Source organism: Poromitra crassiceps, assembly GCF_964638095.1.
Source record: "Poromitra crassiceps genome assembly, chromosome: 11".
NCBI classification, from domain to species: domain Eukaryota; kingdom Metazoa; phylum Chordata; class Actinopteri; order Beryciformes; family Melamphaidae; genus Poromitra; species Poromitra crassiceps.
In genome coordinates, this window is record NC_139643.1 from 38067961 (window position 1) to 38095956 (window position 27996).

Below are 27996 nucleotides of genomic sequence, written 5' to 3' on the forward strand. Positions count from 1 at the left end.
AAAAGGTTGGGGAACCGCTACTGATCTAAGATCTCTATTAACTATTCTGCTTACTAGTGAAATTGCATTCTTATTATAGGATGATGTTGTTGATTGCTGTAATGTTTGATGCGTTTCAAAATTCACTGTTTAAAAACTGTGTTTTTAGGTTGTTGTACCCTGCCTAGTCAAACCTTAATAAATGAAACTATCATTTAAAAACTATCCATTCAAATCTTTGGTGACAGATACTGCAGGAGATAAACTGTAAACACCGCCTCCATTGTTCAACTCACTCCTCACTCTTGAGAGAGGACCGTCACCCATGACTGAAGCCACAGAGACTGAGGCCCGCTGACCGAACAGGTGTGACCTCATCTCTCCATATCTGCTGCTTTCAGCCGCCATGTCCCTTCACATGAAATTGGCTGTGTGACTGTCCTAGCTAGCTACAACATAAAGATGGCGCCTTGAATGATAGAGGAATTTGACGAGAGGCTGATGTAATATTGCGAGCATAACATAATCATTACAAACATAATATCTTTCCACAATAAAATGTATCTGGGCTCTGCCCTGATATTTCAACTATTTTCACCCGTACTGTGAGTGGGTTGATGATTTGATTACATGGACGACACCAGGATCTTCTCAATTCTTCTAACTCAACCGCCTTTTTATGGAAGTGAAATCGATCAAGAAAGACTGCATTTTTCTTAAGAGAAGTAGTTTGAATTAAATTTGGGGTTAATCAAAACGCGATGGAATGGGATCAGAGTGACTAGCTTCTTTAAAAGGCGGAAACGTGCTTAATCCAGAGCAGTGGAAAAACATGGTGAAGAAGGGCGTGGGGCGGCTGGGGCCCCCTACTTCATTATATTAAGTGATCCCTTAAGACCATAAAAAGCCAACTGGTCCAAACACCGGGTGGCTGATGACAGTGAAAAGATGGTGGCTAACAATCATCCAGCGGAGGCTCTCTCCTTAAAATAAACACCGGATAAGGTCACGGTCATTAAAACACACTCAGCCGTAGTGAGAGGACAACTGTGCACCGCGCAACTTGACAGATGGTTGGGGACAACACAAGTTAAAGGATACAAGCTAGCTAGAGGTTAGAAAAGTGGGCTTGTGACCCGACAGTCACCGGTTCAAATCCCCAAACCAGCTGGGAAAATGTGCTTGGGGAAAGTGACTGAGTAACACTAATCCCCTACCCACAACAACTACGTGCCACTGTGCTCTTGAGCAAGACACACATGATTTCATTTTCTCATGGATGCATACCAACGAGGCAGAACAGATTGGCACCATTATCCAGGGCAGATATTTTGAAGGTGAGGGAAGGTGAAGAAAAGTAAAACTAAACTATCTAGATATATAGATAGATAGATAGATAGATAGATAGATAGATAGATACATGTAGATAGAAGGAGATGATGAGAGGAGAGGAGAAAGACCAGGACACAGAGAAGGTGTTCTGGTCCGTTTTTGGACAGTACTGTATTTTGGAGCAGATAGGAGCAGGCTAGTCCAAATGGGCGTCCACTCAGCATATGGTCCATCTCAGTGGGACATTCGGTCCTCCACCACAGCGCCTCCCTAAATATTTGGTTTCCTCTTGTCCTCTACACCCCCACACACAGAGGCTGATGATCTCTCCCGCTACAAAGGAAATGACTGAAATGAGAGGCAAAGAAAAAAGTAAAGTAAGTAATAGCCGATAATGAAATGATTTTTTAATGGCACGCGAGTGAGGAAAATACTCCAAAGTCTCTAATCCTAGTGGGTGTGGGCGTGCATGTACGCATCAGCACAAATGTGAAGCAGGGTGTTAAATGGTGTGTTGAAACAGATACTGTAATCGCTGGACATAACGTCATGTAAATTAGCACTCCTCCCACAAGGCCCGGCCTTGCCAAAACACAGCGTCACAGCAGTCAACATGGGTGAAATCATTCAACATTACATCTTTCATGGAAACACTGAATCAGAATCCCAGAAGAATTCACCGCGCCATCTTATAGTGTGAACTGCAAATAGAAAGATATGAAATAAAGGAGTTACAGAAATATTCTGGAGTGGAGTGTCTAGAGGAGTCAAGTCTGGGACTGTAGACTAGCACACGCTTCCTCCGATACATGTGCAGTCGCCAGCCGCTTCTTTTTTCCTGACAGTGAGGAGTTTCACCAACAGGACGTAGCGCATGGGAAGATCACGTTATTCCCCCCAGTTCTCCTCCACCCTGAACAGGCTCCCTGACCGACCAGAGGAGGCGCTAGTGCAAAGGACTCATACCCCACCCGCTTCCCACCCGCGGACACAGACAATTGTGTCTGTAGGAGCGTCTGACCAAGCTGGAGGTGCCACTGCCGGGGATTGAACCTGGGTTTTCACAGTGGTAGGCAAGTGCTTTTACCTCTACACTACACTACCCAGATGCCCCAGTTTGTCTCTTTCTATCGCTTCATCACTTTGTACATGCTTGTTCTACACAGGAAGTGGGCGTCTGCCTTCCAATAGCAATTTGTAAGAGACAAACAGTGAGAGAGCAAGTTAGAGAGAGACGAGGACAGAGAGGGAGAAGAGTCATCCTCAGTGTTAAGGTAAATCTGTATCATTTATTTGTGCCCAATTTGTTTGAGATTGTGGAGAATATAAACCCTACGCACTTGAATTGCTGTTTTGACACAGAAAGCCCGCAGAAAGCCCACAGAAAGCCTGCACACTCATGGGCAGTGAACATTACCTTTTATGTTGCGTTTAGAAAGAGGGCTTATAGTTGGACTGTGTTGCCATCTAGTGGTATCTGACTGTTAAAGCGCTTTATAACTGTAGATCACCATTATAATATAAGAGAATAGGATTCAGAATGATTATAGTTTATCTGTTGCCACCTCTTATTATTTATGAAAGAATTTAAGGGAGAAAAAACTAAATTCAAGTCAAAACCAATGAAAGCATGGTAAGAAATATATAAGACACATAAAAGTAAACCAATAAAAGGGTCATTACATAAAAGTAGTCTAATAATATGAGTTTTAAGAAGAGAAGAAGTTTGCTCCAAAAGCTGCATTTCAATGACCATTCCTCAACATCTGCCTTTCTCAACACTTCACCACCAATCTCCTGCTTGTGTTCCACATCTCCCACACACTGTTCCAAGCCTTCTCCAGGCCCAGTCCCATCCTCTCAGTCCCGTCCTCAAGACGGCAGAGCAAGACCACCTGTGATGCATCATATTGGAGTCAGAAGTTTAGGGGAAAACCAATCCTCCTGTGGGAGGGGGCCAGAAAAGTGCAGCGAGCTATTTAAAGACGTCTCGATAATGAAGAGGCATGGGTGGAATGGAGCCATGTTCCCTTTCAACATAAACACACACAGTGACACCCGCCCCCACCCCTCCAACAGTCTTAATAGATGCCCCCAGCTGTAACTCTCCCAGTCTTTCTAGTATCAGAGAGGGAGTGAGTAAAATGAGGCGTACAGTATGTGCATGTTACGAGTTATGATCCTCTTAGTTCCTCACATGGCGGCATGGGATGCTTTGAAAGTGGTCCACACTACAAAGACTAATGAAAACATTTACAAGTCATTTAGTTATTGAATCTTAAAATCTTGCTTTCCTTACAAGTTAAAACAAATCTGACAATTGAGATGATTTCACTCACTTTCCAATGCAGTTGAACCTACTTTCAACAGTCTTGAAACAATGACAGATCACTCCATCAGTGTCAAGGATTCAAGAAAATTCACCCCAAATTCTAGAAACTAAGGTGATTTGCACTGGGAGGAGCAAAAAAAAAAAGAGATAAAGAATCTCGCCTAACATGTTGGAAATGTTAAGACTACAGTAAATGAGTTGCTAAGATAAGACATTTTATGCAGAGGTACTGCATAAAATATAATAAAATATTATAATATTACAATATTAACCATCGTGACAAAATCTGAATTCACAAGTGGAAACTGGCTTTGGAATCGCAGGCAGAAAATAGTGGAACCAGGTGTTCATAAGCCTTTGAGGTCCATGTTGGCAGGTCCTTCATCTCTTAGGCAAACAGGCATGGCTCCTCTTTCTCCCTGCCTCGTGTTTATTAATAAACAGATTTGTCGTAGTCATGGTCACATAGCTACACACAGACGCTGCCTGTGAGAGCGGAGGCGGGGTCAACTCACTCCACCCCGCCTCTCTCACGTCGGCTGCACACACTCCTCCCGCTCATTCTCTGACACTCACTTTGTGGTTCAAACCGCAAGTACCACTTCATCGTTTCATGCCCTGGATACTGTGTGAGGACAGACGAGGCAGGGATATATGCTCATAGGTAAGTTCAAGAATGTTTGATATTGACCCAAGTAGTGACAGTTGCTCTCGAAAGGTTTGCATGAAAAAGACTGAAGAAACGCTAAAACACAAACTATCCTTCTAGCTCTCATGTCAACCTTGAGGACTGTGGAACTAATTTAACAATCAAAAGTATGAATAATATGTTTAAATTGAGCAAAAAGATGTCCGGTTGATCTTTAAATGAAACAGAAAAGATTGTAATTCTCCTCAAATGTAGGCCAGTGCTCTCTTTGGGTGTTGAGAGGGACCGGAGGAATGTGCCCCCTGTGCCCACGGCTGCCCTCCAGCAGGACAGCTGGTCACTGTCATGTCCTCCGCAGGGGCCAGGGTAAACGTCCAATCTGCCACTAGTCAAACTTATGAGACTTAGAACCAAAAAGAGAAAGAACTTTGAGGCTACTTCAATCAGAAGGATCAACCGTTGCCCCTCCATGTGATCTAACCCTAGTTCAATAGAGACAGGCGAGCTGCAGCTTGAATGTCAGTGAAGGCGGCGTTGGCCAGGAAAACGGGCCATCAAACGGCAACCATCACATGAATGTGACAGCAGTCTGCCCTGCCCTTTCTGCATTACTAATTGCTGGTCTGATGACACTGTTGGGTCAGTCAGTTTACGCTCACAGAGTTTGTGGCCAGCCTTGGCAAACACTTCAATGGGTGAAATTACAGCTGCACTATCCACCACTCACCAGCGGGGAGTATGAATGTCCCCATCCACCGGTACAGTGACATGTTATGATAATGCACTGACTAATGTAATCTTGTTTATGTGTGTTTATATTAGCTGTGTTACAGTGTTTGCGTGAATGCCACAGAGTGCATGGTGTGCGCGTGTGAGACGATGGACCAGCTGTCCGTTGGTCCCCTATGAGGCTTCCAGGCAAGGGGGCAGCTGTCAATGACTGAGTAGCATTCCTCCTGCTCAACTGCCACCCCTCTCCTCACCTCCCCCCCCCCATGTGCTAATGGTGTCAACATATCTTACAGAGAGGTCTGGCCAAAATATTAATCCAAACTCCTCCACTGACATGTCATCACAGTATTGTGAAATTCAACAGCAATGCCTACAACCAAAGATATCATGTGTCGAGTATAAATGAGGTCGGCTGTCTAACATCTGACATCTACCATCTGCTTTTGTCAAGGGACGGGCCGTGGTTGTAAAGGAGCTGGTTATTTCAACGGGACAAGTGGCTACATGAATAAAAGCTAAAGTGATGGAGGACGACAACGTATCATCATCCGGGTTTGAGTCTCTCTTCATCCAGGAAGAGGATGGGGAGCAGGACAGAGCCGTGATGGGGGAGAGAGCAGAGTGCAACACAACACAATCGGGACTCGCCTTCGCAGGAACACAGCTGAATCAGTCAGCTCCAATTCAGCCATACTTACAGGAGATGGATGAGTTATTGAAGAGCTGCGAGGAGCTCACTGGAGTCCCCTTTGGCTCTCACTTCTCACCCAGTTACACAGACACAAGCCTGAGTGGATCGACTCGAGGTCAGCTGAAAGAGTACGTTACGATGGAGCGATATCGAGAAACAAGTATATCACCCCAACCATATCTTTCAACGACCTACATTGACACTCGAATGGATAGGGCAGGACCAGAGGAGCAGCAGCAGGATTTGGGCTCTGTCATCAACAGGTATGGAGGTACAGAAGGAGTTGCTCCTCAAACAGAAATGTCCCTCACCTCAGCAGGCACCGCACTGAGTGGAACCATGGTGGAGTACGAGGGCCAGCTGCTGGGGATGCTGGCCATGCTAGAGAGCTGTATGGAAGAGGCTGGCATGGACTTTGACCCACAAGAGTGGGCTACAGATGCAAACCAAGAATATGTACACATCAGTCAAAAGCCTCGTCTTTACACGGACACAACACTGGGGCCCGCGGGGGGGAGGACAGAGAGGCTCGAGACCCAGTCAGTGCCACTCCAGTCCTGCGCTGGTCAGCCCATTCGGGGGGCCGCAGAGAAAGGATCCATGGAGAGCCGAGACGGGGTAACGCTGGGTTCGGCTACAAAGGGGACCCCACAAAAGTCCTGGCGTAGCCGTGAGGACATGGGCAGTATCTCAGTGGAAAGACTGGAAAGGTCACGGACTGAAACTGGGGTTCGCATGGATTTCAAAGTAGATGAGGGGGTTCACAAGCCTCAGGTAATGTTCTCAGAGCCATCAGTGCCCATGAGGAATACACAAAATGAAATGGGATACTGTGACGGGACACATGCAAGACACGACATATCTAGGATGGATATGGGACTGCCTGACACTGGACTGCCTGCTGAAGGAAGTCCAGAGCTAAAGATGGAAGTGACTGAGCCGAGGTCTGGCATGGATGGACTAGAGGCTTTGGGGTCTCGGCTGGAGGAGTGCATAGAGGAGGTGCAGCACTTGGAGAGGAAGAGGGAGGAACTGCTGGCGGAAGCGCTGGATCTGAGGGGGGAGAAAGGGGAGAGAGAGGGAGCAGAGGGGAGCATGGAGGAGGAGACAGGGGAGATGGCGGAGGGAACGGAGAGGAAAGTGGCAGAGTTGCTGGAGGCACTGAGGAGGGAGGCCGAGGTGCGGGGGGAGGAGAGGCAGAGGGAGGTGCAGAGCCTGAGGGAGCAGAGGGCAGAGGAGGAGAGGAGGGTGTGGAAGGTGAACGTGGAGAGACAGGGGCTGCAGGAGGAGGCGAGGAGGCTGAAGAGGAGGCTGTTCGCCATGGCTCGGGACTGCGCTCACAGCCAGGCCGCCCTGACCACCCAGCAGCGTGAGATGGAGCTGTTCAAGAGTGAAGAGGTAGGAGAGTGATGTTTTTTCTGCAACTTTCAAGAACCCCTCTATAACCTAGTTAGCACTTCAAAGCAAATGCCCACATATATACTGTATATATTTTTTCCCATCTCCGTCGTCATCTTCTTCCCATGTTCCAGGAGAAGCTGGAGTCCCTGGTGCTCCAGCTGAAGGAGGAGGGCTCCCAACTCCGCTCGGCCCAGCAACAGCAGCTCTCAAGCCTGAAGGAGGAGCTTCATGCCCGGGGCTCCAGCCACACCTCCAACAGCCAGGAGGAGATGGCCCAGTGCAAGAGACACTCCTGTGGGGACATCCAGCAGTATCTGCAGGGTGGGCTGAAGGCGCTGGAGGAAAGGTGCGATTATTATCCGAGTGCTGGTCTTGCCTGATTGAAAATATTCATTCACTTGCTTAAATAATAAGTGAAGTAGTCAAGTCATTCTGAAACTATTTTAAAAGTTCATTCCCTACACTTGATAACAGGTATTTCCTTGTTGGTGATCTAAGAATCCAAAGTTTTGACAAATCTGCATTCTGGGTCCTGTCACACACACCAAGTTCCCAAAGTACTGTAATATTTACCATTTGAAAGCTGTTAATGGAAAGCTCACATCTACAGTATTTCCCATATGATGTGATGTGAATACAGGATTGGAAAGGGGAATCGACACTTATCTCATACCACAGTTTTGTCTGGAAACATATTTGGATTGTGAACGGTCCCTATGGCCCAGGTATGAGCCCATGTTGCTGACCCTGCTGAAGAGGAGGGAGATCATAGCCGCAGCCTTGGTGAAGGCCAGAGAGCAGGCCCAGGAGATGAAAGTTCAGCTGGGACCCCTGAGGGAGGAGAGCCAGAGGCTGGGGCTCCAGAGGGCCTGTTTGGAGCAGAGACTCAGACTAATGCACATACACAGGAAAGAGGATGTGGGCCAATATAAGGTAAGCAAGACACTGTTCTATAGCTGACCCTGACCTCCCGAGTCAGGAGAAAATGGAAATTCCCAACAATCAACAATTAAGTACTATGTTAAAGATACTTTCCAAAAAATTTGATCATGGAAAAGTTCGTTTTTTTCCATAATTCCTTTCAAAAAGTGAAAATTGCATAGATTATAGATTCATTACACACAAAGTTAAATATTTCTAGCCTTCATTTGTTTCATTTTTCATAATTTTGGCCTACAGCTCCAGAAAACCCCCAAAACAGTATTTCAAGAAATTATTATAGTGTGAAGAAAATCAGCAGTTACTTCTCAGTTATGACTGACTCCAGCCTCAGTCCACTCCCTCTGAATCTCCGCCAAATTTTGGAATCGTCTTTGCTTGACAATCCGCTGAAGCCCACGGTCATCCATGGTATTTCCATGATATTCAATTTTTTTGGAAAGGATCTGTATAAGAAAATCTAACAATTAATTTAATTTATATAGCGCTTTTCAATGACCCAAAGATGCTGGCTATTACAAGGCAGTATCATTTTGATAAGTAATTTAGTTAGTTAGTTGTCTGTCAGTTTATGAAGCCTAAAGCATTCAAACCCTTACAGGAGACAGTGTATTTTCTGGAGGACCGCAGCAGAGAGCTGAAGATAGAGCTAACAATTCAGAAGAGGAAAATGAATGAGATGGAAGAACTCAAGAACAGCCTTACCAAACAACTCCTACTTTACAAGTAAGACATCCAGACTGCGTCATTCAGAATAGTCCATACTTCAGATGACTCACAAACATATAGCGCTTTTATAATATATACGCCAAGACCCTAATTAAAGCATTCTTCTTACAGGGCTGCCATTGACGACCACAACAAGTGTGACGATAGGGAGGAGAAAACATGACTGCATGCCCTTCTTCATGTCAATCACATCGAGTTCTGTGGTTAATTTAGTAACAAGATGAGGAAGGATTATTTTCTTATTTTATCTCTGGCACAGAGAGGTGCAATGGATTCACTTTGGACGCATTACTTTTGGATGCCAAAAATAAATGAATTCCTGGAAGTGACAGCCTGAAAAGATGAAGCAGACTGCTGCTTGTAGAAAGGGTTTTGTTATGAATAAAGAGTTTGTGCTTTCATTGTAACCCGAGTGCTGCTGATGACTTCATAAGTGACTAAGAGACTAGAGACAGGTTGGTGTACTTATAAGGGCAGTGTTGCTGGGAATCTAAACATTGAGACCAGTGGGACAGAGTCAGAGACTAAGCTCAGGGGAGAGAAAAGGACAAAGACGTCACACCAGACTCAACATAAAGGTCTGAGCCAATCGTGCGTGATGAGGTCTATCTAGACTCCTCAAGCTTAGCGTTGAGCTTGTAGGTACTGAGAAATGGTACTGAAAATGCACTGTGCACACAAAGATTAATGGAAAAAAAACATGTTTATTAAGAATGCACTTACTGTACAATTGCAAAATATTCAACATAGAAAAAGTTCCAAGTTCTAATCTACATGACGACAACATTTAGATGACAAAGATATGACTATGGTGAGGTGGGAGCAAACATAGATTTTTCAAAATAGTCAATCAAAAAAACAAAACACACTTTTACTTGACAGAACAAAATTTGCACTTAGTCTGGTGTGAAAAGTCCAGAACAATAAGGTGATCAGACTGAAGCAATGAAAATGGGAGGTGCATTTTGGACCATAGGGGCTTTCATGTGATGTGATGACATTGTTTCTGTTTTGTGAAATAGCAGATGAAGAAAAGGAAACAGTTTGAGTCAGACATGCTGTATGGAACTACGCCAAACAAAAGGCTGATACTCCCAGGCAGGATTCATTGCAGTGGGGCGTGTTACCATATAGCATTTTCTGAGCACCAGTGCCCTTTCCTCATTCAAAGCAATGGGAAACGGCCACAAGACGCACAAAAGGCGCCCGCTAGTGAAAAGCGCCGCAGAGTGCAGACGGCGCCCAACAAGTGCGAACATGTGCGAGGTGAACCGGTTACACTGTAAAATCATGATTTGGGCTTTCAGTATGATCACCACCATAGTATATCTAATGGCAATTCATAAAGACCAAGCACCTTTTATAATGCAGTACAAAAACAGATGCGGGTGCTATTTCAACCTATAAATGGTGTTCTTCATGAGTAGTATTCCAAAAGGGACTGGGGATAAAGATGAATACGTCCTCACCTCGCCTGCGTTCCTTCACTCACATTGATTTGAGAGCAACTGTCCCAACAGTAAAGAAGAGCTGGTTGTGAAGAAGTAGTTGAGTGTGATGGCCTTCAGGCAGTATGTGATGAGGTTGTACAGTCAGAAGTATAGGAGATAGAAGAGTTATGCTGTTGCTTCAGGGTCCGTGGAACCTTCAGGATCTTCATCGTTGTAGATGTTCTCTGCCTACAAGGAGAATCAGCATGTGAGACATTCGCCCATGTAGGATAGGGTAGGTTAGGGTGCAGATTAGGTATATTATTTGTTGTTGGGTAGTTCAGGTTAAGGTTAGGTAGGTTAGATTGTCTGTTTTCTTGTTCTGCACACACTCTTTTCATTCTGCTCTCTCCCTCACCTTTCTTCTATTCTTGTTCTGTTCTTTCTGCTCTCTTGCTATGCTTGTTTTTTTATACGCTTTATATAAATACCGGTAGTTAAATTCTCTTAACTGTGGTTGGTTAGCTAGACACATTCTCTGTAAAGTCATGAGACATGCTTTTGGCTTAGGACTATACAAATAAACTGGACTTGACATGGTTTTGCCAGAACTGTTAAGGACGTATCAACATGTCAGTTACAATAAATCATTGTTTGACCCCTGGAGCTGAAGATCCCAGAAAATAGATGGGAAACTAATTTGCTGCCAGTCAAAGTTTACATCGAAAACAGTACAGAATGACTAAGCACAGTGTTATAGAGCAGTGGTTCTCAAAGTGGGCTCTGGGGCCCCCCAGGGGTCCCTGAAGGGGTTCCAGGGGGTCCCGAGCAAAAATGGGGATGGTTTACTTTCACTCTAATTCCATCCATAAGTTGTATGACTATTTTGGTCATGGGTTACATACACTTTCTGTAACAAAACATCTAAAAATCTTCAATCAGATGGGGGACCCTGGGACAAAATCTTTTTAAGTGGGGGTCCTTGATGCGAAAACGTTTGAGAACCACTGAGGACATTGGAGAATGTGTCATACCGGTACATTAAATCAAGTTCACACACAACTGGGTTAGTAAACTTACCATTCTCTCTCCTTCTCCTCGCTGTGCTTTGAATAAGGGCTCTAGATGTGGCTAGCCTTGTTGATTCAGAAGGGGGCACTCAAACAGTTACATCAAAGATGGAGCTTGGGTGACATTTGTTCCATCACAGTCAATGGTTGAAATGTCGGGGGAACTTTTCACTCCACATTTCTTGTTGCCTGCTCTGATCCACAGGCGGTTGTAATATCCCCCATAAAAAGGGACGGGGACATTTTGTTGTTGCATGATTGACATAATCTCATTTTACTTCAGAAATAAATTATTCCCTGTGAGACATTACACACACAAGGGAAGAAATGTCTTCTGTATCTGCCCATACCCAACATGCCTGCTTTAGATGTATTCTTGTCTTACCATTTGCCAGACTTGCATTATGTTGTCTTCAGACACTGAGCAGATGACCCAGGGCTCATTGGGGTTCCAGGAGAAGTCGGAGATCTTGGCTGTGTGACCTCCATGGATGAACTGGTAGAGAGGAGGAAAGCCATCGCGGTCATTTATAATGATATAAGATGTGTTTTTGTGTTACCACTATATCAGGGTTCAACTTCCCACACATTGTCATGGATACAATTTAAAAGGTTTCCTACAACTTTTCAAGGACCCATAATAGAATTTCCAATTTGAGGCGATGACTCTGAATCAATACCAAAGACAAAACAAAGAGAGGACGCAACTCTTTGTTGCATTGGATTTTAGTGCTTTAGTCACAGCCTCACATTACAGTGGAAGTTATTGAGAGAAGAAAAAATATAAAATACAAGTACTAAAATCAACACATTGACTTTGATATCTGAAAATAAAGAGTTAACAAAATCAACACATTAGAGATACGTTATATCAACAGCTACATCAATTAAATTTACCATTATTACTTGGAAGGTTATCCACGGAAGATTACTGTAACAATTAATTGCATTACACACAACAGATTTCCAAGACTTTTCCAAAACTTTGAAGGATTCCAGGACTGGAAAACGAGATTTTGATATTCCATGACCATGGGAATCCTGAGTCTATTAAACAAACTAATGAGTGCAAATTGTGCATCCACGCAGCTACATTAGACAGCAGACATCAATCAAACTTACCAGCAGCTCAGGGGGGCCGTCCTCTGTGTCTTCGGGTGATTGTTCCTCACCAATTTTACTACCAACAGAAAGAAGAGTTAAACCTAGTTTACAAAACAATATTACAATACTACCTGTAATACTACGGTCTGGTTGTTTACCTGAGGTCCCAGACGTTGAGGCGTCTGTCTGTTCCACTGGATGCCAGGATGGTCTCATTATGGGGTGACCACTGGACCTGGAACAGCAAATCAGAGCTCAAGTCAGACTGCCGTGAATACTGATAGGGTTTGGCACAACATTGAAAAAAACACCTCAACATTTATATTGGATTTTTGTTTGCTATATGAATTTGTGTGCTGGGGGTATTAATGCTTAGGATTTGCTCATTTTTAATTCTACAAACATTAAACAAGAAGCAACTTGATTTGTTGGTCAGAGATCCTTCACAGCACCGGAACAAATCTTGTTTTCCTGAAACCTTATATCAGCTGTGATTTGATCATTGCAGTGGGCAATATTGCAATTTCATTTGTACTTTCCTTTCTCCTCTACCCCTTTTCCCTTCAATTGTACAGATTTAAACATAACCGATCCTGCTATCGTCATTTCAAGAAAACATCCAGTGTGACAAATCTCTTACCTGGAAAATTTCGTCCTTGTGCGATTCAAACGAGTGCAGCTTGAGTTTCAGGTTCCGCAGGTCCCAAAGGGCCACAGTCTGGGAAGAGGAGGCAAATGTTACACATACCTTTAATTTATTAAGTTAAGGAGTTACACCGTACACTAGATATAGCAGAGTTAAGCCCCACACTATAACTGAAACTGAATGAAGGTTAACGAACATGTGGTGGAGTATTGCATTACCTTGTCCGCGGAGCCACTGGCAAGGATGAACTCGCTGTATGGGTTGAAGGACAGACAGTTGACCTCTGCTGTGTGGGCGTCCACTGCGTGGCTGGGCTTGGAAGTGTTGTTAGAACGAGTGTCCCAGCTGAGAGGTAACAGATGTAAGATGGTCATTCATTGACCAATTTGCAAAGTAGCAGATGCATATTATGAACTGGGGGGAAATGATATTATTTCTAAAAAATGATTCAGATGCTCGTTTAGACTTCACTGCTATTTATTTTCAAGCGTCTTACATCATGAGTTTCTGGTCATCTGCTACGGAACCAAAGAGGGACTCATGGAGCAGGTGCCAGGAGACGTCTTCTACCACGGCTGTGTGGCCGGTGAAGATAGTCTTGGCATCAACCACCTTCCCCTCTTTTGGCACTGCGCTGATGTCCCACAGACAGATAGTCTACAGATGAAGAAAAAAGTGCTCTCAATATTTCAAATCTCAAGTCACACATATGTTCATTTCTCAATTTCATGAGACATGGCATGAATATATTGTTAGGAATACATGCTACTAATTTGGCAGCAATGTAATTTAGAAGTCTCAAAAGAGGGAGGATAATAACATTTCTGTACAATTAAATGGGAATCTTTTCTTACATGGTCATCAGAGGCACTGAGCAGACAACCAGAGACATTTGGATTCCAGGAGAGACCGTAGCCTTCTTTCTGATGGCCTCTGAGACGCAGGTCAGGACGACACTCTCCAGACACATCTGTGGACGAAAAGGAACAAAATACATATTGTCCATTTGTGTTCACAGTATAAATGAAAGCAGGTACACATTAATTAGGAAGAGATTTCTGTGGGCTGACTACCATTACTCTACTTTCAAAAACATGCCATCTTTAGCAGTGTCCTGCATCTATTCTATGTACCAGGCTTGGAGGGGTGCTTGGTGTAGTCAAAGACCAGCACATCTGAGGTGGGGGTCTTTGTGGCGATGATGCAGGGGTTCTGGGGCATGTAGCGGGCACGGTTCACCTCTCCTTCATGGTTGATCTTGATTTCAATCTCTATCTTGCCGCTCACTGAGCCGAAGCCTCCAAACTCTGCATGGAAAATAAAGGAGAACTTGGTACACACATGAAATATGGGGACAACACATGCTCTATCTGTCTGGCTTCAGCCACTTGATCAAGGCTAAAATAAGGTTGTTGTACAATGTTATGAATTTATTTTTTTACACTGTTTCTGATGGATTTCATTATTTACAGAATTGTGAGGTGGTAATAAAGATACTTATGAGAACAGTTACGTTAGGGCAAACACTAAAATACTGAATTAAATGTAAAGAGGATTTAACTTAACTCTGGAACAATATTAGGTGTTATCCAGGTTGTGCATACTGATTATGACTATACTACAATTAAGATAATCAGATGAAGGCGTTTACATGAGAATTTCAATAGTCATTGTCTTAATGGGTTACTGTAAGACTGAAGTATTAGCATGGACCTGCTTTATGAAGATGCTCGGCTAGTCGGCTACTGATCATCCCGGTCAATCCCACAGAACAATGTACCCAGCGTTTTCCAAAGAAATTCCAATATATGAATAGACATTGCCGTTTAGACTCTTTGCACTGTGGGACAGCGCTGATAACATCAAAATAGCAGGCTGCCATCATTTTTAAGAACATGGTTAGAAGTGAGTGTGAATCTGGATGCCAGTCTTAATGTGTATGCATTCTTCTCCCACCTCCTTTTTCACTGTCATAATGTGAGGCGTCAAATTGGGCATCGTCGTTGGGCAGCTGGACGCTGGCAATAACCAGGTGATTCTGCTCATCAGATGTGTGAGTGCCCAACACCAGCCGGTGCACACTGAAATCCTTCCCTTCTGGCCTGGGAAGGAACAAAAATAGTGTTTAACATTCACATCCTTATGATTGATGCGATCGATCGAATGTGCATTGGAGTGTGCATTATGTAATATTCTAAGAGCAGCGTGTGAATGTGTGTACCTAGAGACGTCAGGCAGCCACTGAGCTGTGAGGCTGGGCCATTCTAAAGCGTGGGTCATAACCAGGTCATACAGGAAGGGAGTATTTTTCTTCCAGATCTTATACTCCTCATTTATCACCCTCTCCTCAACCGCATCATCAAATGCACCTGCTGAGAGAGAGAAGACAGAGCGCGCTCAGACCCAGTGACGCAAAACAGTTTTGTTTAGTGTCTTAGTTACAATTATATTTCCCCTTCCCACCCAATTCACCCATTATGTGTCTAAAAGGCAGGAAGTAACACAGATGCAAGCAGATGATGAACATTAATGAGGGTTTCCATTTCAACTTCCAATCCATTTGGTGATGCAGTGCCAGGGCCCTTGTTACTGTTTTGCTTGCTGTGTTACTTCCTGCATTTTAGACACTAGCCTTTTTCACTTCACACCCAATTCACCCATTGTGTGTCTAAAATGCAGGACCTAAAACACAGGTGCAAGCAAAACAGTAAGGAGGGCACTGGATCACCAAATGGATTGGACATTGCAAACCCTGATTAATGTTCTGCTTAGACCTGTGTTACTTCCTGCCTTTTAGACACAAAACGGGTTAATTGGGTGGGAAGTGAAAAAGGCTAATTGAGTGGAAAGTGAAAAAGGTTAATTGGCCTGCCTCAAGATGCTCAGCCCAATCAATGACAGTACCCTGTCCCCGAAACTCGTAACGTTAACGTAGTAAACTGTCTGACCTTTCTAATACTAACGTCCAGCAAGGTCGAATTGTTTGTTAACGAATGGTTTGTTAAGTTAAGCATCATCACGTCCATGGTACCGTTAATTGCTACCATGTTTATGCTCTCAGCGTTGGCTAACGCTACGGCTACCCAAGAGTACAGTGGATATTGGATAAAATCAACAGCTAAATTAGCAAACGTTGCCCTATGAAAAACACACACTGTAATCGGCATCTAACGACAATAACTACGCAAACAATATAAATGGACCCGGCTTGTGTTTGCATGGCCATGGGTAATATAACAATACGGTTGGCTCGAAAGACATAGCGCTAGTGGCTTCTTCCTAGCTACCGTTAGCCGGCTAGCTACACCATCTCAGTAGCGTTGACGTTAAGTGTCTCCAAGAAGAACAAAATGCGTTTAGTTTACCTTCCTTTTCTGTCATTGTAGCTAGGGTAAGTAGCTAATAGACCACGGAGAGACGTAATGTTAACTTGGATGCGGAGCCCGATAGCTTCGTCAGGTCCCCCTGCCTTGTGCCAGCCTTCCCTGCAACAGAACCAACAGAAGAGAACAGGCTAAGCTAAAGCTAAATGGCTAGCCAGCTGAGAGACGTGGGATTGTTCCTGTTCGCGCGCTCTGTTGAGCGAGGGAGGGACCATCCTTCTACTCAGAAAAACAAAACTGTAGTTCATCGGTCTAAACAACAGAGGGCAGTAACCTCGCGTCACCAGGCTCTACAACCAACGCAATTCCAGCTGTAGAAACAGACAGCGAGCCCTTTCCTCATGAACAGTTTACGGATTCCTTGCGTGCAAATCACAATCGATTTTTATGGTGTTTTCCCGACTCGTTTATGCATAATCGCCATTGACATATATAATCGCACACACAATACCGTACAATTGACAACATGCATTTTCTGATTCGCTATTGGTCAGTTGTCAGTTCACCTCCAGTATGAAGTTATCTGATTGGACACTGAGTGTGAATTGCTATCTCATTGGTTGGACCTGCTCATGGATCACCCGCGTGTAGAGCTCAGAGCTCAAATAGCGCATGCCATGGCATGTGTCAAAAAACGCAGAACATCACAACAATGTCTAGTCAGTCAGTGAGTATGTCGAGGGCTGATGACATGTCTCGGGTTCTTGACATTCTCCGTTCACTGTATCCGCATGTACAAACACTGGAGGAGTTTGCCGACAGTATCGTATTCAGAGAAGGACAGAGAGCAGTTCTCATTGAACAACAGGACACAAACCGCTTCATATCCTTCGTGCGGGGCGTTTTTGTCTGCTCAGATAAGAAGCTGCAGCAAGTGCCAAGCTACAACCAGGTAATTAACGACCCTACATGTAAATTATGATGTGTTGACAGAATGACACTGACACGTGCTGTTGCTGGCTGTTGTGTGTTGCCAAGCTGTACACGCTGCTCTGTGCTCTATCAGTAAGCCATAGTTAAAAACAAAACGACGTTAGCCTACTAGCCGCACATATAATTGAATTGGGACACAGCTATAGTTACTTGTCAAACACAACTCAAGTGCTTTCTGATTCTTCTTCCTGTAATTTCGTCAGCCTCCATATTTTCCCAGAAATGCTTATTTCTTCCTCCAAATACACGGTGAAGGGGCAGGCGAGCAGTGTGAACCACAGAAGAAGTTAGGTGTAAAAAGTTAGATGTTAGATTTTATTGACATGAAATGCCGCTTTGTGGATCATCTATCTATGCCGAATTTGCACAACTCGAGAGAAAACCAGTCTCCATTAACTAAAGGTTGCTACTGTACTATGGACAAACGGGCAAAGCAAAATTAAGCTGCCAGCTTTCATAGTGGAAGAGATAATTGGATGTACAGTATCAGGGCTTTTCACAATTCACTCAAATGAGAGCATTTACTTCGTTTTTGTTCATGTAATTCCTTGTTTTGTGCTTTTCACAGATCTGCACTTTTCCCGAGCTGTTGGCTTTTGTTCTAAACAACCTCAAGCGGAAGAAACAGAGGAACGTCCTGGCACATGGCTATGGGTTTCACTCCCTGGCCCAGGAGGAGCGCAATGCAGACCAGTTCAAATTTCAAGGTGACCTAACTCAAAGCGCTGCCTACATACATGGCAGTGTCCCGTGGAAGAAACTCGCAGACCGTCTGGGCACAGACATCACGCGGTACCTGCTGGAGAGCTGTGGCGTGTTTGTGGCGGTCCCTCCGTCATGCGTGTTCCAAGCGTGTGGTGTTCCCGTCTACGACAGGGTCTCCATGTCCACTGCCTCCTCTGGTTTACATCTCCAGACCCGGTCCAGGACACATACCGGTCGTCAGTATGGAAGGTATCAAGGGCGTGCGGCGACCTTGAAAAGGAGACGAGAAGTTGGGAAACCTGATATCAGCAATCAGAGGAAGAGCAGAAGGGACGTCTGCAGAGAAAAAGGCAAAAGGAAGAGAGAAAGGGATCACAAGGAGGAAGAGGAGGGAACGAATTGTTCAGGAAAGAGGAAACGGGTAGAAGAGGATGGGCCCGCACCAGGAACCCAACAGGCCTGCTGTGAAACGGGGGATGATGGGACGCACAGGTCAGGGGAAACAACAGCATCTCTGAAGCCTTTGGAATGTACGAGTAGTTGCACTGATTCTAAGCAGCCTGTTGAAATGTCTACAACCGTATTCCCATTGGACGGAGCTCCCAGTTGGAGATCAGGGCTTTCCCCCCCTCCACCTCCCTCCAAGTGTTTCATCCGCACCCTGGGAATCATGTATGGGGGGAGGGGCATGCGCGGCTTCCTTCTCAACAGGAAGAAGAAGGGTGGAGCTGACGGGCCGAGGAGGCTGCAGGGGCGAGACTTGGTGAGAATGGTTTTCTTTGAGGGACTGCCTTATCTCAACGGGCATGAGAGGAAGCCAAAGAGACTTCCCCGGCGCTTTTTCAACATGGTCCCCCTTTTTAGCCGGCTGTTGCGTCGACACAAGAGATGTCCCTATAGCGCAATACTGCAGAAGCTGTGCCCACTGGTGAGGGAGGGAGATGGAGATGGACAGGGGGACCTAAGCGCTCTCCTGCCCCAGCACTGTGCACCTCACCGGGTCAGCCTGTTCATCAGGGAGTGCCTCTCCACCGTGGTCCCACAGGAGATGTGGGGCTCTCACCACAACCGCATTCAATTCCTCGCCAGGGTCAGGGCCTTTCTGCGCAGCGGCAAGTTCGAGAGACTCTCATTGGCTGAGCTGATGTGGAAGCTGAAAGTGAATGACTGTGATTGGCTGAAGATCAGTAAGACAAGTGAGATTATACTGCTTTATTTTTACCAACGTCAAATTCGACCCAGATCTTTCCAGCTACTTCCACCAGTGTTGTAGTCAAGTCAGGTTTTCCGCTATTAGTAGCGCCCCCCCACCCCTGCTGCTGAATCTTGGCCCCTGCTGCTTCAAAATAATGTGAAATGTCATAAAATCACAATTACATGACTCTGTAAAGATCTTTTATTTTGAAACGAAGGCCAGCGCCCCACTATCCCTGGTTTAACTTCCTAAACACTAACATTACTTCTAATCCCAAGATGTTTTTGTAAAGCAAATATTTTAAAAATACAATCATTGATTTCCTAATGATTTGAATTGTGTTTTATAACCACCATAGATGACAATAACAAGCAAAAGGATAACATTTGAAACACAAGCACTTTATTACATATTTTTAAATGACCCAATATTGACATTCGCTCTGACTGCCGGCGTACTACACACACACAACCCAGGTGCAACAATCCTACCCCCCTTCCCCCCCGCTGCTAAAAGTAAGGCAATATGAAGTCAGTTTTATTTTTTACCCAATTGTTTTATTTTTTCCCAAATTCAGTTTCTATTTAAATTTATATTTAGGGGTTAGGATCGATATATATATATTTTTTTTCCATGACTTGTCCCCCTCGACATGTTTCTCAAGCTGAAAACCAAGTTGTGAGGTGACGTAACGGGTCCCACGCAAGACTGATCCCCCTCTCAAAACACCTCAATCCAAAACTGAATTATTTCTCTAGGCCTATTTTACAATTGTGAAAACATTTAGGTTACTAAATAATTAGGTCTACTTTTGATTTTGATAATTAGCCCTACTTTTTTATCAATTTCAGAAAATTCTGCAATATTCCATGTTTTACAGTTGATTACATTTTTATTACCAAATTCCATGATTCCGTCCGTTTTTCCCGTTTTGCAGAAGTCATATGGCTCGACTAAAAGAAATCCTAGAGGAAACACTGCATATCACTAATCGTAACTATCTGATGTTCAAGTCGAGTCTCAAGTCCCCAGTGTTTGAGTACTGAATGTGAATCTGCATTTAGATGCAACACCTGCCTGACCTTGCACAAAATTAAATAATGTCACTGTATTAATATAGCTAACAATATCTTAATGCCAATTTATCAATTAACAAGTCAAGAGTCCTCGTCTCCAACTTCCGAGTTCAAATGCAGGAATACTCGAGTCCGAGACCTCAGTGCTCGAGTCCAAGTCGAATCACAAGTCCTGAAAATGAGTCCAGGACTCGACTACAACATAGACTTCCACTTAGTCTGCTTAATCACCCCTCTCATCCACAGGTCGCGTCCCACCCAGTGAGCTCTCTTATCGGACACAAGTGCTGGGTCAGTTCCTGGCTTGGCTGCTGGATGGTTATGTTGTTGGCCTGGTTAGAGCCTGTTTCTATGTGACGGAGAGCATGGGGCAGAAGAATGCCCTGAGGTTCTACAGACAGGAAGTCTGGGCCAAGATGCAGGAGCTGGCCTTCAGGTACGCACATGCAAAGGCACAGAGTCCTAAGTTACAGAACACTAAGTCGCTACTAATGAAAGCCACTTCTAATTGTCAAACATTTGTGTCATTTAGAGATCACGTCTCCAAGGGCCAGATAGAGGAGTTGACCCCGGCTCAGGTGGCGTCCCTCCCCAAAGCCACCGTCACCTCCCGCCTTCGCTTCATCCCCAAGAATGATGGCATGAGGCCTATCACACGCGTCATGGGAGCAGACGCCAAAACTAGGGTACGTCTTTGACAGTAACATGACATCACCTGTCCATGAGTTTTGTCACATGCTGCCATTGTATGTTGTGCTGGATGCGTCTTGAGGGTGTACACATTTTCAGCGGGCATTTTCCCCTCTAGCTCTACCAAGGGCGAGTCCGGTTCCTCCTGGACATGCTGCGGGTGCGTGTGCGCTCCGACCCCTCCCTCCTAGGCTCCACAGTGTGGGGGAAGACCGACATCCACAAGACCCTATCCTCTTTGGCTCTTGCCCAGAAGAGCGAGCCACAGCCCCTCTACTTTGTTAAGGTCGGCTTTCTTCTTTTCAGAGACTGAACACAAATGATATCTTCGGAAGCATGCATCTGAGTAATGATACTACTATTAGGGAAAGTTTGCTGTAGGCACTGTGCTTCACTATTATCTGCCCCTTCTCTGTATTTCAGGTGGATGTGAGTGGGGCCTATGAGAGTCTGCCCCATCACAAACTCATGGAAGTGATTAGTCAGACTTTGTCACCTGTCAAGAACAAGTATTTTACCATTCGTAGCTACGCCAAGATCTGGGCTGATTTCCATGAGGGCCTGAAGAAGAAATTTGATAGACAGGTATACACATACTATTACGCACACGCCCATATGTGGCTCACCTGGTACCTGGCATACCACTAAGGCTTAGTTATTCTAGCTCATTGTGTGGCCGACCCGGGTTCGAATCCGACCCGGGTTCGAATCCGACCCACGGCCCTTCGCCACGTCATCCCCTCTTTCCCCACCTTCCCTGTCTGCCTACTATCCTATCACCCCCCCAAAAAGGCACACACACACACACACACACACACACACACACACACACACACACACACACACAATAATTGACCCCTTTGTAGAGTCTTTATTATGTTCCTTAATACAGGCAGATTTCCTGGAGGATAATATGGGATCCTCCATGAAAGCGTTGTTGATGTCCCTGCAGAGAGAGGGCAAATGTCATCATGCCATACTGGTGGAGCAGGTGAGAAAATGTCTAACCATCCATTTCTTTTAGATCTACTTTTCTACCTGGAAGTGGACACGACACATCAGTCTCACTACAATTGTTCTCTCCAGCTTTTCTCCTCACATCTTCATGGCGGAGAGGCCATGGAGTTCTTCACCCAAATGCTTACTGGCAGTGTTGTTAAATTTGGGAAGAGGTAGGCATTGCACTTCTATATTAAGTTACCAGCTAGCAGTGTGTGAGAAGCTTGCCATAGCTCCGGCTGTTACTTTGAGACTATTGAAAACCCATTTGAAGTTCCATACGGTTTTAACTTAATTTGATTGTGGCCCTGTGTGTTGCCGTATGTGTTGCAGAACGTACCGTCAGTGCCGAGGGATTCCCCAGGGATCAGTTGTGTCCTCCCTGCTCTGCTGTCTCTTCTACGGCCACATGGAGAACTTGCTGTTCAAAAACATAACTGAAAAAGGAGGGTAAGGAACACCATTGCTGCAGACATTTCAGTCAACTTCTCAGGATGTAATAACCTGTTGTTGCCAGTAGAGTGCAGGCTTCCTGTATTGCATCTGATTTTCTATGTATGTCCTATTTCTCTCGCTCTCTTTTCTGTAGATGTCTGATGAGAATGGTGGATGACTTCCTCCTGATAACCCCTGAGCTACGCCAAGCACAAACCTTCCTCAAGTAGGACTCACACCAACCTGTCAGAAATGTTATTGCTCATGTTACCGTGTTGCCATGGTTACCAGCAGGCCACGGTACTTCAACTTGCGGCCTTCAACCGAGCATACTTATTTTTTTGTTTTGTTACAAACTCTGAACATCATTGCTCCCAAATTCACAATTCGTACAATGTGCTTCAAAGAAATTAATATTTTGCACCCTTAGAAAAACAATTTTACTCAAGTAAAAAAAATTCCACTGGCGTGTCATTGGCAATTGGTCCAATAACATAAGTTATTGCAACATAGTCAAGAGTGAAGTTAGTTGTATCGGTTAATTCCACTCTGATTGGCTGGTCAGTTGGTTAAGCAAAGCAGTGGAGGAGAAGTTGAGAGGGCATGCACAAAAACGCTCTTCTAAAGCCCCTTTTAGACTAGCCAAAAATCCCACTAATATCCACAAACTAGTGGCATTTTCTTCAGTCTAAAAGTTTCCAAGCCAGGCCGTTTAGCCGATAGAGTGACCCTGCAAGTTAGGTGGGTTTTTACGCGACGGCTCTGCACGTCACGGCGATATAAATCTTGGCAGTGGTCCAACGCGTGATTTTCCGACCTTGCTTCTCGTCCTCCTGAGTTGCCGCCCCTTTTCCAGCGTGAGTCAGTAGAGATTCAGTGATTCCCACAGGCTGATTCTTAACAGTTAATTTTACATTGATGGAATTTGGCAAGAAAAAAAGTGTCTCTCGTCATGCACGAGTGCAGTGCACCCCACACAGCCCAGCCCCAGGCGCATAGACTGCGTCAAGTCAGCCAGAATGTCAGTAGGTCATCCGCTTTAGCTCTTTAAAAATAAAGCCCTCATTGTAACGTTCACATTTTGAGTAATGCTTTACTGCTTCACTTTTATCTAATCTTAACATCAAAACGAGTATTTTGATACAATGTTTGCTGCTTCGTTTGTTGAAACACCTTTTTCTCCTCCAACGTGCATCAGTGAGGCTATGTACTTGTTTAAATCACTTTAGTTTGACATTTTTACTCGGAAGTTTCGATTTTGTTTTGGCTGGTGGACAGCTGCATCTGGACAGCCGTGAGAGAAGAAGGGAAAAGGGAGGGGGAAGAGACAGCCCGCAGCGGTGGAGAAACGTGGGTTGAGAGTGCGATATAAAAGTTTAAAATGCGTTGCTGCTGCTACCCCCTGCTGCTTTCCTGCGTAACAAAAACACATGTACGAGTGGGACTTTTGATGTAAAAAAGGTATAAGCAGCTTGATCACGCCACTTCCTCTTCCTGTGCAGCACCTTCTTGGTGGGGGTGTCACAGTACGGGCTGGTGGTCAACCCCCAGAAGGTGGCCGTCAACTTCCAAATGCCAGGAGGTGTGGGCTCTTGTCCTGGCTTTCGCTTGCTGCCCTCTCACTGCCTATTCCCCTGGTGTGGACTGCTGCTGGACACACACACACTGGACGTCCATAATGACTACTCCAGGTGATTTTTGCATGCACGCACAAACACACACACACACACACACTGAGGAGGAAAATATGCATCCTGATTGGTTGTAATTGCACCATAGTTTATAACCTCTAATTTGTCTTTTACATACATGAGTTATTGGGCTTTAGAGTTTCTTTATGGTTTGTTCTAATCCGAGTAGAAGACCTTTTGTACTTTGTACTTTCTCATAAAAAATCCTTAGGGGCAACTCCCAGTCTAGCTTGGTTGTAGTACTCTGAAGATGCTTGTTTAAAGCACAGTAAACCTTCTAATTGCAGCCCCATGTAAACATTTCCTTTGGTGAGTTTTTTTAATGTTTAGTTTAGTTTTGTTCCTTTTCTTACTTCACAGCTACGCAGTCCAGACTCTACGCTACAGCCTTACATTAGGCTCCTCCCGCTCAGCTGGACTGCAAATGAGGAGGAAGCTGATGGGTATCCTCAGACTCAAGTGCCACGCCCTCTTACTGGACCTTAAGGTCAGGGGCGTAAGGGTTTCGAAATCCCTTTGATTTTATTTCAAAGTCCTGTGACTGCACGATAAGGACATAATTCACCGCTCCCACAATAGTGGTTACTGGTTATAGTCTGAGGACTTCCTGAATATCACGAGAAGTTGTGTGAGGTGGGTCTCAGTCGCTTGGCTTACACTGATGTCTCACCGGTTAAGACAGAACTCCACTGGAGGTGTGTCAGACGTGGGTTTTCAAACATACCAGCAGTTACTCAATGGCCACCGAAAATGTCTGCTGGTGTTGTATCAACCCACAATTTATTTATTTCAAGGGAAAAACAATCAGTTTTCGTGTATAGAAGAAGGCTACAGGGAGCCAACACGTAGTTGAGGAAAAAATAATTAATGAAATCCAAAAACACCCTGTAGTATACAGATGTAAGATCAGGGGCCAGTTTGGCTGGTACCATAACAATTGTTCACATGTATGGACAAACGGTGAACACCATATAGTCTTGGCGGTCTCCAAATATATGAAGCAGACTGTGCAACAGGCCACGGAACAGAAAATATGACGTTTTATGTTATTTTCTGTCGTATTTAATGTTACGACTCGTAACATTACCTACAACAAATATCCCATGTAATTTATTGATTGCAGGGAGCAAGTCTTTAATAGGGGTGGGGGGGATCGATAGTATCACAATATTTTGTGTGGTAATATATCGATACACAAAGCCAAGTGTCATGATATTTTATAATATAAATTGTAAATGTATGACAGGTTTGTATGGGTTTTGGTCAGTCTGTCTGCTTGACAGTCCCATTTCCAATAAAAATGATTGAGATGAACAGTCTAGATACTTCATGTTATTAGATAAAAACAGATGTTGATAAAGTTTGTCTCCCCTTTGGGGACATAATTTGCAGTTTAAAAAAGGTAATTAATCACAAAATATCGCACTTTTTTAATCGCAATAATATTGTATTGTGATAATATCGTATCGTGGGGCCTCTGGTGATTCCCATCTGGTGATTCCCATCCATACTCTTTAGTGTACCTGTTATATTGAGTCAATATCTAATTCCACTTCTATACGCTACACTGAAGCTAACCTATAATTAATTTCCCTTCTCAGACCAATTCTGTTGAGGCAGTCTACACAAACCTCGACCAGCTGGTGCTGCTTCATGCATGCAGGTAAATACTGAACACTGTGACCTGTCATCTTCCCCCCAAATGCCAAATCTGATTTAATGTTTGACTTAATGCCTTTGTTTTTTCAGTGCCACATAATGAGTGTAGTTATCAGTGTCAATTCAGTTGTGATATTGACGGAAAATATGAAATAATTGTCTTTTGTGACTCATTTTCCCCTAATACCTACCTTAAGTACTGAAAGATGGTGGTAAACACAAGCCCGGGACTTTAGACTAGACGTACTGTACTTCCTCTCCCACGTGTGCTCAGTGGTTTTGACTTAATGCTGCTATTCAAACAAGCACAGGAGTGGTTCTGAACCAGTGCCTGCTCCGAGCTGAAAACTAACCACACCACCCGTCATCTTCAGAGTTGACAGGATGTGTCTGAATGGGCGGGGCATAATCTCCCAAGTGCTGTGCTTGACCTTTTTATCCGTTTGTCTCTTTAGGTTCCACGCGTGTGCCCAGAGTTTGCCCTTTGGTCAGACGGTTGCCAAGAACCCCGGCTACTTCCTGCAGATGATTTGGGACATGGCTGAGTACACCAATAAGCTTGCCAGGCTCGCCAACAAAGGCAACATTTCCCTTCCATACAACTCGCACACAGACCTAGAAATCAACGGGAAAAGTTACAATGTGCCAATTATTTTCTCTCCACCATTCTGTCTTTTATTCTCTCCCCCCTTTCCCGCTCTCCCTTGTCTCCTCGCCCGTACACCTCTCCGTCCCGCCTCCAGGTATGATTCTAGGTAGTAAGGCCCAGACAGGCGTTCTCCAGTATGAAGCCGTGGAGCTGCTCTTCTGTCTGTCCTTTCTCAAGGTGCTCTCACGTCACCGTCCTCTCTACAGAGACATGCTCCCGCACCTGCACAAACGTATGTACCCTATGTCAGGACATGGACACAGACATACGCACGCGCACAGTACACGGGTATCGCACGCAAGCAAGCTTGCCACAACAATACTCAAAGAGCACTGTTGTCATGACATTCTTCCATTATAACCCCCATAAACACAATGTGAACACATCAGCGTTGCAACATCCCAGAATGGCCAGTAGCTTCGGATCTGGACTTTGTGAAAGATGACACCAGTGACACACCACCCAATGACACTAGCTGCACATAAATATTTTATAAGTCCCGGCGTGACCTTAAACAAACACAATTCAATGTTTATGGCAAGTCATGATCATCGTTGCCATCAAATTCAGTTGTAATTTCACAGCTGTTACAAATTGAGAATTATACAGTTCACCTCCAAGACACAGGCTTCCCGCCCTCCTGAATATAACCTGGAAAATGCCTGGAATTTCCAGCAACTTCTGGAGAAGTTATGAAAAATTGTAAAGGGGAGAACAGTTTTGGAAAAGTCACACAAATATTATTTGTGAAGTTAATGTGTGAATTTTTTTTATACTATCAAATGTTACAAAAAGCGGTACAGCTATGTAGCTTCAAAACAGGCTAGAACTCCCTATCGAGGGAAATATTGTTGGTTGAACACTTAGGATGCTTTCTCACTGGGAACGATTGCTTTCGTTCCGTTCCGTGCCCGACTATGGAAGGCAGCTTTCACATTACAAAATGTCTGCCGTGTTCGGGAACGGAACAATTGCAGAGTACACTACGCCTGGAGTGGAGTGTATCCTCGCCCGTGTGTTGGCTATGTGGTTTGGTACGGTTGGCCTTCACATTCGCAAGTGTTTCGTCCCCATGCACGCCAAAGCGTTCGCCCCAGACCACCTTTTCAAGTGGATGCTGCCACGGTATGCTGTTCTGGGCTCGGGCACGAAACGCAAGGTTCGCAGAACTTCACACTCATAAAACAAACCGCACCTGGGGTCAATTTGGGGACAAGTGTGCTCGGTTCCACTCCCGGGTCCCCAGTGAGAAAGCACCCTTAAAGTCGGTGTAGTTGATGGTTACATTAATTCAGTCTCATTCAAATTTGGCTGTGATCATTTGAAAAGGGGTCAAAGCCATGGAAAAACCTGTGATGGTAAATAAACGAGTCTGATGTCATTATCTGTTCTTCTGCTGCCTTCCTCCTGACAGGGAAGCGTCATCTGGAGAGGTGCCTGGGGGATTTGAGACTGGCCCGGGTCAGGACCACGACCTCAGTCGAGTTCTGGCCACCCAGGCATAGACGGGACAGCTAGCCTCCCATTACAGCCTCCAGCCCAACCAA

General features: G+C 44.7%; 3 protein-coding genes across 4 annotated transcripts; 2 read left to right on the forward strand and 1 right to left on the reverse strand.

Annotated features, from left to right (window-relative positions):
• Positions 1-6810: 6810 nt before the first annotated feature.
• LOC310785011 (syncoilin-like) lies at positions 6811-9025 on the forward strand (the record flags this gene model as incomplete). Its single annotated transcript, XM_083646019.1, has 5 exons — positions 6811-7113; positions 7248-7462; positions 7842-8049; positions 8657-8781; positions 8896-9025. The coding sequence occupies 5 exons, from the start codon at positions 6811-6813 to the stop codon at positions 8945-8947; spliced, it is 903 nt and encodes a 300-aa protein (XP_083502145.1). The 3' UTR covers positions 8948-9025.
• A 449-nt stretch (positions 9026-9474) lies between these two features.
• On the reverse strand, positions 9475-16540 carry LOC310784609 (histone-binding protein RBBP4-like). 2 transcript variants are annotated; one of them, XM_083645597.1, is made up of 12 exons: positions 16400-16540; positions 15256-15406; positions 14991-15136; positions 14168-14341; positions 13889-14004; positions 13531-13691; positions 13253-13379; positions 13029-13106; positions 12547-12623; positions 12407-12464; positions 11670-11780; positions 9475-10463 (listed from the first exon to the last, which is right to left on the reverse strand). In XM_083645597.1, exons 1-12 carry the CDS (start codon positions 16413-16415, stop codon positions 10401-10403), a joined length of 1278 nt encoding a protein of 425 aa, XP_083501723.1. In that variant the 5' UTR covers positions 16416-16540; the 3' UTR covers positions 9475-10400. The 2 variants fall into 2 exon arrangements, with proteins under 2 accessions (XP_083501723.1, XP_083501724.1); XM_083645598.1 differs by having other exon boundaries at positions 15256-15403; positions 16400-16526.
• A 550-nt stretch (positions 16541-17090) lies between these two features.
• On the forward strand, positions 17091-27967 carry tert (telomerase reverse transcriptase; the record flags this gene model as incomplete). Its single annotated transcript, XM_083646020.1, has 16 exons — positions 17091-17309; positions 17919-19251; positions 20573-20762; positions 20859-21012; positions 21135-21302; positions 21440-21601; positions 21909-22007; positions 22103-22188; positions 22349-22465; positions 22605-22676; positions 23953-24141; positions 24502-24628; positions 25743-25804; positions 26256-26380; positions 26544-26681; positions 27864-27967. The coding sequence occupies 16 exons, from the start codon at positions 17091-17093 to the stop codon at positions 27965-27967; spliced, it is 3345 nt and encodes a 1114-aa protein (XP_083502146.1).
• Positions 27968-27996: the final 29 nt, after the last annotated feature.

Coding starts and splice junctions, on each gene's coding strand:
- LOC310784609 (XM_083645597.1), bottom strand. Junction 14,342..14,990: donor TTATGACAGTGAAAAAGGAG/GTGGGAGAAGAA, acceptor TTTTCCATGCAG/AGTTTGGAGGCTTCGGCTCA. Junction 12,465..12,546: donor CTCAACGTCTGGGACCTCAG/GTAAACAACCAG, acceptor TTCTGTTGGTAG/TAAAATTGGTGAGGAACAAT.